We start from the raw sequence: 14,125 nt of genomic DNA, 5'->3' as shown, positions 1-14,125 counted from the left end.
TAACAACAATCTTTTCTTTAATATTCATGATTTCTCTGAATTAAAAATTTGACTTTGCTGCTCACTGGGCATTTCCTTATAAAGATTTCGCCTCTACCTTAGAATCACATAAGTGGCTAGATACCTTCTTATCTCCCCTCACTTTGGTGTCAGTACAAGAGTTAAGAAGGCAAGGGGCACAGATGCTTTAGAGGGAAAGCCTGGACTGCTAGTGAGCTGGCAAAAAGTCAACAATGCTCTTTGAACTATCGTCATACGCCTCTCCTTCCTGCCTTTTCTTAACTGATAAGGCAGTACGAGTGTTTATCTGTCTCGTGGTTTAGAAGATCAAGCTAAGAGAAGCAATCGCGTGGTCAAGAGAGTGATTTACTAACATTTTGCGTGGTCGCCCTTGTGTCTCAGCAGATTTGGGACAAAACCAGTTTGGAATGTTTGAAAATACTAACCGGACACACAGGTTCGGTCCTGTGTCTGCAGTATGACGAGAGGGTTATTGTAACTGGTTCCTCAGACTCCACAGTGAGGTGAGCACAGCGAGGTCACATAGCTGAGCCGGCCAGCGTATCTGAAGAGCTGTCTTGCTCCCTTCCTCCTCCTTTTTGGGGCTGGCCTCGGGGCTGCTCTCTCCTGCTGCTCCTGTTGTCTGTCAGCCACCCTGTTGCTTTCCTTCTCCATGTGGCTCTGGAGGGCCCTTTCTTTCTCTTGACCCTACCAAGAATCTGACCTGGTCTTTCTCATGCTTTCAACTATACCAACTACTGCCTGATACTTCCGTTACTGGTCTGGCCTGTGGCCTGGGCCCCTGGAGTCAGGGAGGCAATTATAGGAAGAGATGGCTTGGGAAGACAGCATGCTGCATTGGAAAGCACATACCGGATTTAGAATCGTAAAATGCTGGGTTTGAGTGTTAAGTCTGTCACAGTTGTGTGACCTTGGGAAAGTCACTTCCTTTCTGTAGGACTTGATTTCCTCATCTTTAAAATGGCTGTGTGATTTTTAGGTTCCTTTCAGATTTAAAAATAATCCTATGGACACACCGTACCAACTCTAGTTAATCAGAAAGATGACTGGGAGGCATGCAGATGGGTTGCTGAGCACTGGGGTGCCAGGAGTGTTGGGGGGATAAGATGTTGGGATTAAAATGGCATAGGGGACCTCTGGATTTCAAAAGGTAAATTGTAACTTTGAGGAAACCCAGTAAGATGAAACATGTCTTTGTGATTTAAAAAAACTTTATACCTGAAGCAATCACCTGCTTCCCACCTTCTTTTCTATCTTCCTAATTTCAACAGTTCTTTAGAATTCTGGCAAATTTGAAAGTTGCTTGTTGTCACTTGTTTTAAATTTGAGTATCCAGGTGCCCAGACAAATCTTTGAGCCATCAGCAAGCAGTCCCCCTACTGATGTATGCTGTCACATTTAGTCACTATGTCTGTTAATTTTATTCAGCATTTTTTCCCCCTCCTTAATGAGGGAGATAGGGGCATTTTAGGAAATGGGGGTAGTAAGGATTTGGGGAAATGAATGTGATATAAAAACAAAAGACATCAGTACAGCTTTTAAAAATAGAAACTACTTGTGTATGCCTGCATTTGCTGCTACTGAGATAGGTCTGCAGCACGAAGAAAAATCATTTGTCACAAGTTTCACTCGGCATCCTGCTTTTCTCTCCCTTTAGAGTGTGGGATGTGAACACAGGAGAAGTTTTGAATACACTGATCCACCACAATGAAGCAGTCCTTCACCTGCGCTTCAGCAATGGCTTAATGGTGACCTGTTCCAAGGACAGGTCCATTGCTGTGTGGGACATGGCCTCACCCACCGACATCACGCTTCGACGCGTACTGGTTGGCCACCGAGCAGCAGTTAACGTGGTTGACTTTGATGACAAGTATATCGTCTCTGCTTCTGGTGACAGGACCATTAAAGTAAGTTTGGGGCCGGGGGGAAATCTCGATTTACCTTTAGGCATTTACTGTTCAGGAGCTCAGGACACAGGGAATGTGAGTGGATTTCATGCTGCGGTAGAATTGGCAGCACGCAGAGAAAACCTCTTTCAGTATCCTCAGAGTGCCCCCTTCTGGTCATTTCACCCTCTGAGCTCTTAGAGTCACAGGCAAGAGGAATGAAAAGGTGTGACATAAGCAACCTTTCAGTACCTGTTGAAAATGTGTCCTGTTGGTGGGGTATTGTGGGGGGTGTGTGTATGTGAGAGAGATTTTGTATATATGCATGTACCCAAATGCCAAATGCATGGACACAAAGATGTAGACACACAAGGAGGTACATAATATAGATACATTCATACGTGAGAAAGTCAAAGAATCTAACAGGGCTGTAAACACTTAGCTGAGTAAATGATGGAATGTGGAACAAGTCAAGTGGCCTTGGGCAGCTTGGTTACTTTGTGTCCCTCGTCATTTCTCTTCAGCTTAAGTACTTTATTATTTGAATGTTTATGCAAATGACTTAATAAATTAGAAATTATCCTACATAAATAGGGTATGGGTCATTGAGAACGGGTGGGGCCCACACTTAAAAAAAAGAGCCACGTACATCTGCGGTCAGTAAGCCTTTGGAGGAAAGACATGAGAATCCCGGGGCTGGAAGGGATCCTTGCCTTGAGGCAAGCGAGTGTCTGAACCCTCCTGGATGATGAACGCTCCTTGTTTGTTCTCCTCAAGATCTCTGGGGATGGAGATTCCACAGCTTCCCTTTGTAAGCCACGCCAGCATTTTATCCCTGTCAGGCAAAAAAGCATTCCTTACATCCAGCTTATCCTCCAGGCTTCCAATGTTTTAGGTTTTTAGATTATGGTTTATAACCGAATGTTCTTCGAACCTGTAATTTTAGGTGCTATGGAAGTTTTAATTTATCCCGCAGGTCTGGAGCACAAGTACCTGTGAATTTGTGCGTACTCTGAATGGGCACAAGCGTGGCATTGCCTGCCTTCAGTATAGGGATCGACTAGTTGTAAGTGGGTCCTCAGACAATACCATTAGGTGAGTGGAAATGATTCTCTGTGTTCATAGTTTTACATGAATAATGGTAACTTGGGATTTATACCCCAAATGTTTCAAGATTTGCAGGAGAAATAAAGGTTATATTTAGGTTTTTAAAGATTGCTTTGAGTCTCCTGTGAACCTTTTTGATTTACAACAGATTCTAAAATTCTGTCACTTTGACTTAAAGGTTGAATCTTGGGACGGTGATTTTCATTGTGGATGGGATGCTCGCTGTCGTCGGTGGTAGATAAATGTTAGAGTGTCGTCCTTGTGGCTGCCTTAGTTTTGTTAGTACTCTTGACCTCTGATTAGTCAGTGCTGAGCTGTTGCTTGTTCAGAATAGATCAGAGAAACTGCTGCATGTTAAGAATGCTAAGAACTTTTGTTTGGACTAGTAATGTGACAAGGTTACTCTAGAGTTGACCAATGGAGCCATGTTCCATATTCTTGGTCTAATATTTTTTTCTTTTTTTTTTTTTAGTTGTTATTTGAGTCAGTCTGTATTTTTTAAAAATAGCCTAGAAAATCAGTAATATATAAGCTAGAAGAATATTTAATAAAAAATCCTCTTAACAACAATATTTGCTAGGGAAATCAGATTAAAAATAGTGGGATTGATTTATCCACTGCATTTAAATCTCCCAAGTCATTATATAACTCATAGACATCTCTCAATGATTGGGAAACAAACTTAATTCCTTAGTCCAGGTCAAGGAAAAGACAATAATCTCAGCCTCACTCGCAGACCTCATCAGGCATGTGGAAACCATTCCGTGTTGCATCTAGTCGTCACTGAGCCCCTGTGGAGCCTCTGGGGAATGGGCTAACCCCCCTGGCTAGATGGCAGTGTTTGGTATCCCCTAAGGAGGGCAGAAAGGGAGAAGGAGCAATTTTCACTTTGTGGCGTCAGAATATGGGTTGGCGTGAGGGATCCCTGATCCACCCCTTTGGGCAGGCCTTTCCCTTCCCACCCAGAATTCGCCAGGAATATATCTGACCACATTCTCTTACCAACAACTAAGAAAGAAATAATGAGAATAGTGAAGAATCAAGTGTAACACAAATTCTCATAATTAAAACATTCCACAAGAATACTCTGTATGTTGGAATCATGTATCACAAGATGACGAGGCAGAGGATTCCAGTGCAACATGCATCCTTTGCGTGACGATGCTCTATTTTCTTTAAGGCTGTGGGACATTGAGTGCGGTGCATGTCTGAGGGTTTTAGAAGGACATGAAGAATTAGTCCGGTGCATCAGATTTGATAACAAAAGGATTGTGAGTGGAGCCTATGATGGGTATGTGTTTAAAACAAACGACTGCATTGTTAAAATCACATCAGTGGTGACCTTATAACTATAAGAAATATAGGAAGTAGAAGTTCCTGGGTAGTCATTTTTCTTCCTTACACCCCAATAACATTTCTCTGTCCAGAGGGCCTGTGGGTGGCAGAGTAACATCATTAGAGCCTGTAGAGCCTAAATTAGACCTAGCTATCCATTGACTTATAAGGCAACTGTTGCTACTGAATGTCATGTCTATAGTCCATCCTCTTCTGGGTAAAATGTAGGGTGGCCAAGAGAAAAAGATCATGATGCTTCCTTCAGTAAAATTCAGAAGATTTATATCTACACACGGAGTGTGCCAATCACTGTTCTGATGGTAAAATAAGGATGATCTTCAGTGAGCTTAATTGGGGGGTGTAGGGGGGGAGGAAGAGCAAGATGGAGAAATAAGACATGCATCCAAAGTAAAATGTATTAAGTTCATACATAAGGCAAAATGCACATTTACCTTCAGCTTTGAAAATTAGAAAGCAGACACTATAAACTCCACTTTTTTTAAGCAGAAAGAATGAGCATTGAACCAAAATCAGGTTTTCTATTTCCTCTCATTTTACTGTGTTTCTTTTCCACTCAGTAAAATCTTAATTCACATTATTTTTGTGTTATAGAAAAATTAAGGTTTGGGATTTGCAAGCTGCTCTTGACCCCCGGGCACCAGCAAGCACATTATGTTTGCGTACATTGGTGGTATGTATTTTTTCACTTCTTTGTATTGAGGCCATATGCAGAAATGTGTCTGTTTGCAGGTGAATTTACATCACAGGTTAAAATTCTTAAATCTTTTGTGCCTTAATAAGTACCTTCAAATGAATGTGTTTTGTTAACCCAAATTAGAGAGAACTTGATATCTCTGTTCTAGTAAGCCTTTTTCCAAAAGTATATTGACCCTGGATTTGGAACTGAATAACCATAAATGTTTCTTTGAACTTGGGGCCGTCTTCTGGTCATTTAAAAGTAGGAATGCCTATTTCCAAAAAGGAAGGTTTCCAAAACACCTAAAAATGTAGGGCACAAATATAAAGCTATGGAATAGACTGAAGAAATGTGCTCTTGGGATGGAGAACAAAGTATTCAACTGATGGCTTCTACAGTAAAGTTCTTACCCAGTTTTGTGTCATGGGTCCTTTGGCAGTCAAAGGAAGCCTTAGAGAAGCCTAGGGATCCCTTCTCGGAATGGTAGTTTTAAATGAATACAATAAAACCTTTAGGATTATAAAGGAAACTATTTATTTTGAAATAAAGATAAAAATCCTCCATGGACCTCCACTGACCCCATTTTAAGAAGCCCTCATCTAGTCTGATATCCTCACTTACATATTAGGAAACCAGGTCCTAAAAAAAGGGGAAGTGACTTAGCTACAGAATCTGGTAGCTGGGAGGTCCAGTTCTTATCAAATCATTAATCCTGTCTGTGGGGTTCTTTACCCCGAGGCTCGGTGACAGGGAAGTCCTTGCTCCCCGTAGACAGCCAATTCTGCATTGTGAGTAACGTGCTGTAGAAAACTTGCCAGGAAACTACCAAAAACAGCAGCCACGTGTCCTCGTGCTAAAAGCGACGGTGTGGAGAATTCCAAAAAAGTTGAGGTCTTCCATTCGTGGCATGGGGCAGATCTCACTTCATTAACGAACCTGTTTGGTTTTGCAGGAACATTCTGGACGGGTGTTTCGGCTGCAGTTTGATGAATTTCAGATCATCAGTAGCTCCCATGATGACACTATTCTGATTTGGGATTTCCTAAATGTGCCCCCCAGTGCCCAGAACGAGACTCGTTCTCCCTCTAGAACATACACTTACATCTCCAGATAACAGTCTGCACTTTTACCCACATCAGGTACACCTTTTTGTGTGTTTGCTCTTCCCAGTTGTGTGTTTGCTGTTTGCTGTTAGATGGTAGTGATTCAGATGCTTCATATTTGATGTTGAGTCACCATTATCAGGTCATCTTCTTTAAATGCTTTTGATCACTTTTAGAGGACTCAAGAACGTAGGCGATCAAAGCCCTTTGGATTCTTCATTGAGTCTTCCTTGTGTCTTTCCTTCCTACCCCTTTGACTGAATATATTTATTTAGCCTGTGTATTGTGCTGGATTTACAAACACAAAAGCAGGCCAGCCCTACCCTCAAGGAGTTTATATTCAAATAGTGGGATACTCTGTGTGTGTGTGTGTGTGTGTGTGTGTGTGTATTCCCCTATATATTTCATCTGGAAAGTCAGAGAGATTTTGAGTGGAGTCAGAGGGCTCCAATTCAAATTGCCACTCTCTTTCCAAAAGCAATGGTGATATTGACTTGATTATATGCTGCAGAGGAAGTGGTGGGAAGTGAGGGGGATGGGAGGATGTATGGGTTGGAAAGTACTCGGGGTAAAAGAGTGTGGTTAGGGTTCTGGCAGGCTTGATATGGTTAAGTTTTCACCAATCGGGACAGCCTGGCCCCAGATGGTGAATTCCCAAAGTCTTCCGGAGCCCGGTCTCTGAAGTTCTCTTTGGAGAGTGTGGGAGCAGCAGTCATAAGTCATTCTCCTTCATGCCTTGTTTGAAAAAAAAAAAGAAGAAAAGTCCAATGCTAATAGATAACCATACAGAGTAGAGTTCTCTGCTCCTTGTCAACACCAAAAAGAGGAAATGGGAGAATGCTTTCATAACTGGTAGGTTTCTTTGAATGCACATTTTGTGTCATCAGAGCCAAACACACGGTCTAGCTTTATGACACTCTACTTCTGGGAGACTGAGCATCTTTAATGGGAACTATTCTTTCTTTATAATCTCCTCTCATTGGACAAATTGATTATAGTTCACCCTAGACTAACTGAAAGTCGGTTTTCATCATACTCAGTATTTACTGAATAGGACTCTATACTTAGACGCTGTGGAGAGTGATGAAGGGAGAAGACAAGATTCTTCACTGACATTAGGAAGCCTGCCTTCAAATGGGGTTAGATGAACCCCACAAATGTCAAAAAACCTCAACAGTAGAATCATGTAGCCCTGGACACGTACACACAAATTGTAATAGTGATTCAGATACTTCATTTGTGATGTTGAGTGTTCCTGAGAAGAGGAGGAAGTGCACCTCTTCTGCAGCTTCTGATATATGCTCATATTCTTAAAGCTCTCAGTTTGGGAACGCACAAAGTTCCAATAAATTTGAGACTTAAAAAGTATTTTTTCTGATTCATTCTAATACCTTCCTCTAATAAAATGTCACAAATTGAATATGTTTCTGAATAGCTTCCTGGTTTATAAAGTCCCAAACAGGATTCCTTTAAGTTGAGGTGTGGTAATCATTTCTCTCTATGATTATCTCAGGTAGGAAGAAACAGTGTGTGGGTGTGTGGTTTTTTTTCCCCCATTCAAGGAGTCTTTAAAACAACTCTGTAAAGATCACTCCCTATAGTGTTTTGTTATGACGATAAACTGTAAATCAGTGGAAAATGTTATCTGCTCTTTCAGGTGGTGGGTCCCAAAGACCTAATACAAGCAATGAACCTCTTTTACAAGGTTCCAAATGTGTTTGCTTCTTCAAAGCAAATTGCTTTTGACAGCCCTGGCAGTCAGCTACAAGGATTTTATTGCCTTTTTTTTGGAATTCTTTTCATTTATTGTAACGTGACAAAAATTGTTACCATATGATATGCTAAGATGCTAAGATCTAAGCACTACAAGAAAAATCCCACTCTTAAAGATGCTTTCACTGTTAAAGAAGTGAAAGTGTCCCAGGTAAAATTTAGTAAAGCAAGACCTTTGCTCAGGAAATGTAGGAATTAGATTTATTCACAGATTCTTTATTAATACTTATTTATCTCTGGGAGAAAATACTCCTGGGTTATTGTTTTTATTTCTCCATTTTGTGTTATTTTCATTTTAAAAAAATGTTTAATCTTTCTTCATTACTATATGTTTTTGGTATATTCTGAAGACAGCTTTCCAGATTTACAGATACTAAGGAAGGTGGTTTAATGGATAATGGTGTCTTGCCTCTTTTAAGTTGTAAGGTACTTAAATGTTGTCTACTTTAAATTTGTGATTCACATGAGTTCCAAGCAAAGGAACACAAAATTTACTTTCATCTGGAATACCTGAGGAATAGCATGTCCTTGTTACTTGTATGTATTATGGTTTGCTGAGACATATGTAGCATAAGTTGCATTATCAATTTGAAAGAATGAAAATACAGTTAGAGGTGTCCAAGGATCTATGTCAAGGTCACCATTATGAAAGTTGATCATCATTGTACAGTAAAATGATTCTGATTACTTGGGCTTTATGGTTGCCTGGATTCTGGAAAAGCTAAGCTTCATGGTAGTTTTTGGTTATGGAGAAACCAGCATAACGATGTAATTCCATAACATCTTTATTAAGATACTGATTCTAATTGCACACATTTCCCTAGCGCTTTAGGGTTGATAAAACATTTCGCTTGACAACAGCTCTGGGAAGTAGGTAGTATAAGCATTCTTATCCACATCTTACAGAAGAGGAAGTCTGTGCTCCAAGCAGTTTAAGTGGATTAACTATGATTTTGTAATCTTACTTACTAATGTGCCAGAGCCCAAACTCCCAGGTCTCTAGGATCACTATATGTTCCTGAGCATCTTCCCCCCCAATATAACATATCAGAACAAGACCATATAGAACCAAACACCACATCACGTAGTGGTGACTAGAGGAATTTTAGGATTTTAAAGAGATCAGTGTGGGCCAAGGTCTTCAAGGCTAGTTTTGCCAAGCAGATATGAATGGGATCAATAAAGATTTAATGAGTTGAATTCAGTTTAATTTTTTTTTTAATCATAGACTCATTTTTCTAAAGGAAAAAGTGGCTTATATACATTTAAGGGATTAAAACTTCCTATGAAATTAAGATACACGTTTAGACTTTTAGGAGGCTCATTCCAATACATTAAAAAAAAATTGATTGGGGAATTTTAGAGGTAGAAGAAGCATGAGAGATCATCTATTCTGACCCTGTTCTTTTGCATACAGAGCAATTGAAGCCCAACAAACTGCCCAAGGTTGCTCAGTGAACTGAGGCCATAGCCACACCCAGGACCAAGCCTCCTTTCCCCCAGTCTAATGCTTTCCCCATACACCATTTTGCCTTTTCCAATGAAATTTCTTAAAAATACAGTAAATTCTTGCTATGTTGCATTCTGCTAGCAGAAATTCCCTGAAAGTTGTCATTTCTGTACTTCTGCAACAGTAATTAATGCTTATAAAAATGAAAACTTCCTCTCAATTAGAGCTACCCCAGAATGAAATTGACTGCTTCAGGACTGCTTCACCACTGAAAGTCTTCAGTGGAGACTGGATATGTAGCCACCTTCAGGAAGGTTTTAGATAATTTCTGATCAGGTTCAGGTTGGACTAGGTAGCTGACCTTTGAGGTTTCCCTTCTAACTTGGGTTCTGTGATTCTGTGTGACCTGAGGCCTTTCATGCTGTTGAAATACCTTCTGAATCATTGAAGAAAGATTAAATACCACAGTTCTATTGCAGGCATATTTTATCCACATATGGAATAAATAGTCAGCATTTATATGGCACTTTGGGGTTTTCCGAGTACTTTGCAAATGTTATCTCATTTGATTCTCACCTGAGAGGTAGGCAGCTTCCTCTCCTTTTATATTATGATATAATATAATATATAAAATGTATAATAATATATTATTATCATCTCCTTTTTACAGATGAGAAAAGTGAGACAGACAGGTTAAGTGACCCACTCAGGGTCATACCAGCTATCAAGTGTCAGAGGCAGGATTTGAACTCAGGTCTTCTTTCCTGACACCCAAGTCCAGATTCTATACACTGTGCTGGTAGTCCTGTTTCCCAGAATATTTGATCAGTCAGATCATGCTGAAAAGAGAAGGCTTTGTATTGTGATGGTGGGGGAAGGGCAGTGCAAAGGTAAGTGGCAAGACATCTCATGCGCCTGTTCTTCATTATTTTCAGGGTTCCATAGTCTTGAACTGCTGGCTACACAGCTACTACGTGCCCATGGGTGTTCATTCACAGCTGAGTCTGAAGTTGGAATTGGTTCTAGATGCTGTGTAGAGGCAGAGCAGCACAGCTCCCACATTCTCCTCGTTTTTCTTGCGATCTCTGACTCCTGACTGTTTCCTTGGAGGCATTGGGGACTGTCACGTCGACTTCAAGTAGATAAGAAAATGCCTGTCCTTCCCTGCCATGAAAGAAAACACCTAATGCTTCAACTGTAAATTTTTCATATAAACTGAATTTACGATCTGTTTTGCAGAAGTAAATGAAAATTCAAGAAAAGACTTGGCCTAATTTATATTGCTTTGCACTTTGGTCTGACCTTAGAGAACATCACATTTCTCCGATGAAATTTGGGTGCCAAACACATGCCCAGAATGTACATTGTTCCTTTCAGAAGTCGGCATCCTCCTTTTGACTGTACGAGTTATTCTGCTGCGAGAACTTGTTTTATGAGGAGTGTGTTGGATGTTTGGAAATATTTCTGGATTGTTTAATGATATTTTTGGATTTTACTTTATTTCTGCTCCACTTCTTTTAATTTAAAGAATTGTAAACCAGATGATATTATCTGCTAACTGGTAATACGGCACTGGCTTTTCTTTTATTAACACCCTCTCTTTCTGCTTTCCTCTGTTTTACTCATATTTGATATAGTCATACCTTTACATGAGTGCTCGCCTCCTAATTTAAAATACTGTATCAGCATGTAGATAGAATGTACATAACAGTTTAACCTCAAGGTGTGTGGAGTCAGGGCCTCCTGATCCTGAGACACTAATGCATACTGTATTAGCACTTAGCCATGGGAGATTCTCAATGACTGGCACCCAGGGGTTCACGTGGATTATCTAGAATCCTCCGTGCAGTATTCATAAGCTTTTTTTTTTATGGGAACTATGTTTTAAAAATGTAATTTCTCAGCTTAAAAAAATTAAAATGTTTTGTTTCTGTTCTGCAGTATGTACAATAGACGTACCTTAAAAAAAATTTTTTTGGTTTTGTTTTCTCAATGGTATTCTGAAGTACTTACAAGTTAGGTTTTTTGTTTTGTTTTTGTTTTGTTGGTAGCATTTCCTTGACTCTACAATTGAACGATGTCCTGAGTCAAAATTCAGATGTATTTCTGTTTTTACTGTTACTCTATCTGCATCACAGTAGTTGCTCTGCCGAGAGGAGGCTCTGCTGGCTGCCCTGTCTCCATCTGGGTCTAGACTCAGTCTAGTTTTCAGGCCCTAGCCCCGGGCTTGGTGTATGTGCTGGTATGTGTGGTGCCTTTGTATTCTGTTACTGGATGTCTCCTTCCTCAGAAGGCCTCTTTGGGGCCCTCCATCGTAGGGTGCAAGGCCTCCTTGTCTTTGCTTTGCCGTCCGTGTGTTTAGTGGCATGCTTCTGTGGGAAGGGGTGACTCACCAATGTCGTCCCTTGGTTTGCTTCGTGTGACTGCAGCTTTCAACAAATGATTTTGCTTTGTTACCCTTCGCTTCCAAATGCACTAAAATTCAAGTAGGTGTGAATGACCGTGTCACATTGACTGTCTGTGGAGCTCATATTGGCACTGAGGTGTCAGCCAACGCTCTTTTTTTCATGTACAATGTTAATGTTTTATTTGTCCTTTGACATTTGTTTGAATCCAGGAATGTCCGTGGTATTTAAAGGACCAATAAATTAATATTGAAATGCAGTGAATGAGCTTGGCTAGCAGTGGCATCCTCTTGCGGATCAAACCTCTTCGCAGTGAAAGCACACACAGATACTACCAAAGGGCAGATTGCTTTGCTATTATTTTATCCTTTGCATCGAGAAAAAGTGTTGGGATCATTGTGTAGTTTCTTTCTTTTTTCTTCATTTAAAGCTTCCTCCCATATATTACAAGTGATTTTTTTTCCTTTGAGATGATAGAACCTCAAAATCCAGAAGTAAGGTCACAGTTTTGTAAGCTTGGCAGTAGTTTGTGAAAGTGGCTTCCTTTTAACCCTTTTCATCTTATAGCTTTAATATGAAACTGGCTGAGAAAAGATGCTCTTGCAGCCCAGAAGAAAAAGGCAGATTGTTTCTCAGAGAGCAGTGTCCTTTTTTATGCATGTGTAAAATGGAAACTCCTCATTTTCCTTGGGAGATCATGGTGTTTGAACGTGCACACAACTTTTGGATTGTGCTTCTTAAACCATAGCAGTGGACTTTGTCTTTGGCACCCAAGGAATCTGACTTCGGGGATTCATAGTAGCAATTCCTGGCTGCACTCTGATTTTGGTTTTGCTAACCATAATTGAGCAATTGTATATTACTGCTATATTAATGTTTCAAAGCACTGGGATAGTCTACTTCTAACTTGTAATTAATTATGTTTGCCAATTATCTGTTTGAAATAAGTTTGTGTCTGAACAGCTTATTGAAACTGTTAAATTGTACAGATATTGTTCATGACCTAAAGCTTTGTACTGTGGAATGTGCTTAATAAAAAAAAAAGTTTGACCTTTGTCCAGAAAATTGCTAACTAATATCATCAAAAAGAGTATAGGCATTCTGCATCACATCTAATCTGGCTTCATGCATTTGTTACTTCAGATACTAATTTGAAGCTAATAATCTTAATAAAATATTCCTCCTCTACTCTACTACTCTGTTAAGGAATTTGTTTAAAAAAAATACTGTAACATGTTATCAATAATTCAGTGACATGCAACTGAGGCTTATGGATTTTTTTTTAAAACATCTGCATTGTAAAATGAGGTTGAAGGTCAAGTGCTTTCAGCATAGGAGAGTTGTGTCTCTGATGATGCAGTTGCATGCGTTGAAAAGTATTAGCTAGAAAGCTGACTTGAACTTTGCGGGCTGCGGGGTTAGGCTGGCCCATACCTCTCCTTGGCAAGGATGCCTTGCTCCATACGCAAGATTGCTTCCCCAGAATATTGAGCTTTATAGGTATGGGATGAAATATGAAACGGGCACCTTGAAGTGCTCTGTGTCGTTTTGATTTCAGTGGAAATTAACCTTTTTGATCTCGTCGCTGTGAAGGCAGGTATGGAGCAGCCAGCTGGGGCCCATTCGACTTCTGTGCATCGAGAATGAGATCTTGTGGCTCATAGTAAGGAATCATCAGGATTTATTTGAATCATCCTCTCCGGCAGGGGTCATGGCCGCTTCTGGCAATTGCAGAACCATGCTTTTTAAAGAATGGAAGGAAGAGCTAAATTTCAGTGTGAAGTTTGTGGAGGAGAAAGTTATTTTTTCCCCTCCAAGTTAACCTGTTTGCGTGGATCTCAGGTTAAGAACACCTGCTCTGAGGCAGAAAGAACACAAGTAGATTTTATTGTATTTATTTTTTTGCTAGGCAGTGGGGTTAAGTGACTTACCCAGGGTCCGCACAGCTAGTAGGTGTCGAGCGTCTGAGGTCAGATTTAAGCTCAGGTCCTCCTGACTCGAGGCCTGCGCTCTCTCCACTAGCTACCCCCCCACCACAGGTAGATCTTAGACCCCAACCATGATAATTATAAACTCCTTGATCAGTCAATTACACACACTTAGTACATTGCTGTTCAGCTGTGTCCAACACCTCGTTGTGACCCCATTTTGGGGGTTTCTTGGCATAGATACTGGAGTGGTTTGCCATTTCCTTCTCCATTTTACAGATGAGGAAACTGAGGCAAACAGGGTTAATTTAAGTGACTTGTCCAGGGTCACACAGCTAGTAAATGTCAAATTTCAGCTCAGATCCTCCTGACTCCAGGACCAGTACTCTAACCACTGTACATTAAAACCCTAGCTATCTG

The 14,125-nt window shown here is 40.4% G+C and overlaps 1 protein-coding gene across 4 annotated transcripts in view; it reads left to right on the top strand.

Annotated features, from left to right (window-relative positions):
* The window catches only part of FBXW11 (F-box and WD repeat domain containing 11), an 86,098-nt gene extending 73,256 nt beyond the window's left edge, over positions 1-12,842 (top strand). For all 4 annotated transcript variants that reach the window (XM_020992313.2, XM_020992311.2, XM_020992309.2 and 1 more), the window contains 7 exons: positions 406-524; positions 1,679-1,928; positions 2,884-3,002; positions 4,195-4,305; positions 4,962-5,040; positions 5,999-6,185; positions 10,308-12,842. In XM_020992313.2, the coding sequence (XP_020847972.1) occupies positions 406-524; positions 1,679-1,928; positions 2,884-3,002; positions 4,195-4,305; positions 4,962-5,040; positions 5,999-6,160 (840 nt within the window). In that variant the 3' untranslated portion in view covers positions 6,161-6,185; positions 10,308-12,842. The remainder of the gene's footprint in view (positions 1-405; positions 525-1,678; positions 1,929-2,883; positions 3,003-4,194; positions 4,306-4,961; positions 5,041-5,998; positions 6,186-10,307) is intronic.
* The last annotated feature ends 1,283 nt before the right edge of the window (positions 12,843-14,125 follow it).

This window comes from Phascolarctos cinereus, unplaced genomic scaffold (assembly GCF_003287225.1).
Source record: "Phascolarctos cinereus isolate Bilbo 61053 unplaced genomic scaffold, phaCin_HiC Scaffold_2;HRSCAF=192, whole genome shotgun sequence".
In the NCBI taxonomy this organism is placed as follows: Eukaryota; Metazoa; Chordata; class Mammalia; order Diprotodontia; family Phascolarctidae; genus Phascolarctos; species Phascolarctos cinereus.
This window is presented reverse-complemented; position numbering and strand designations above follow the sequence as displayed.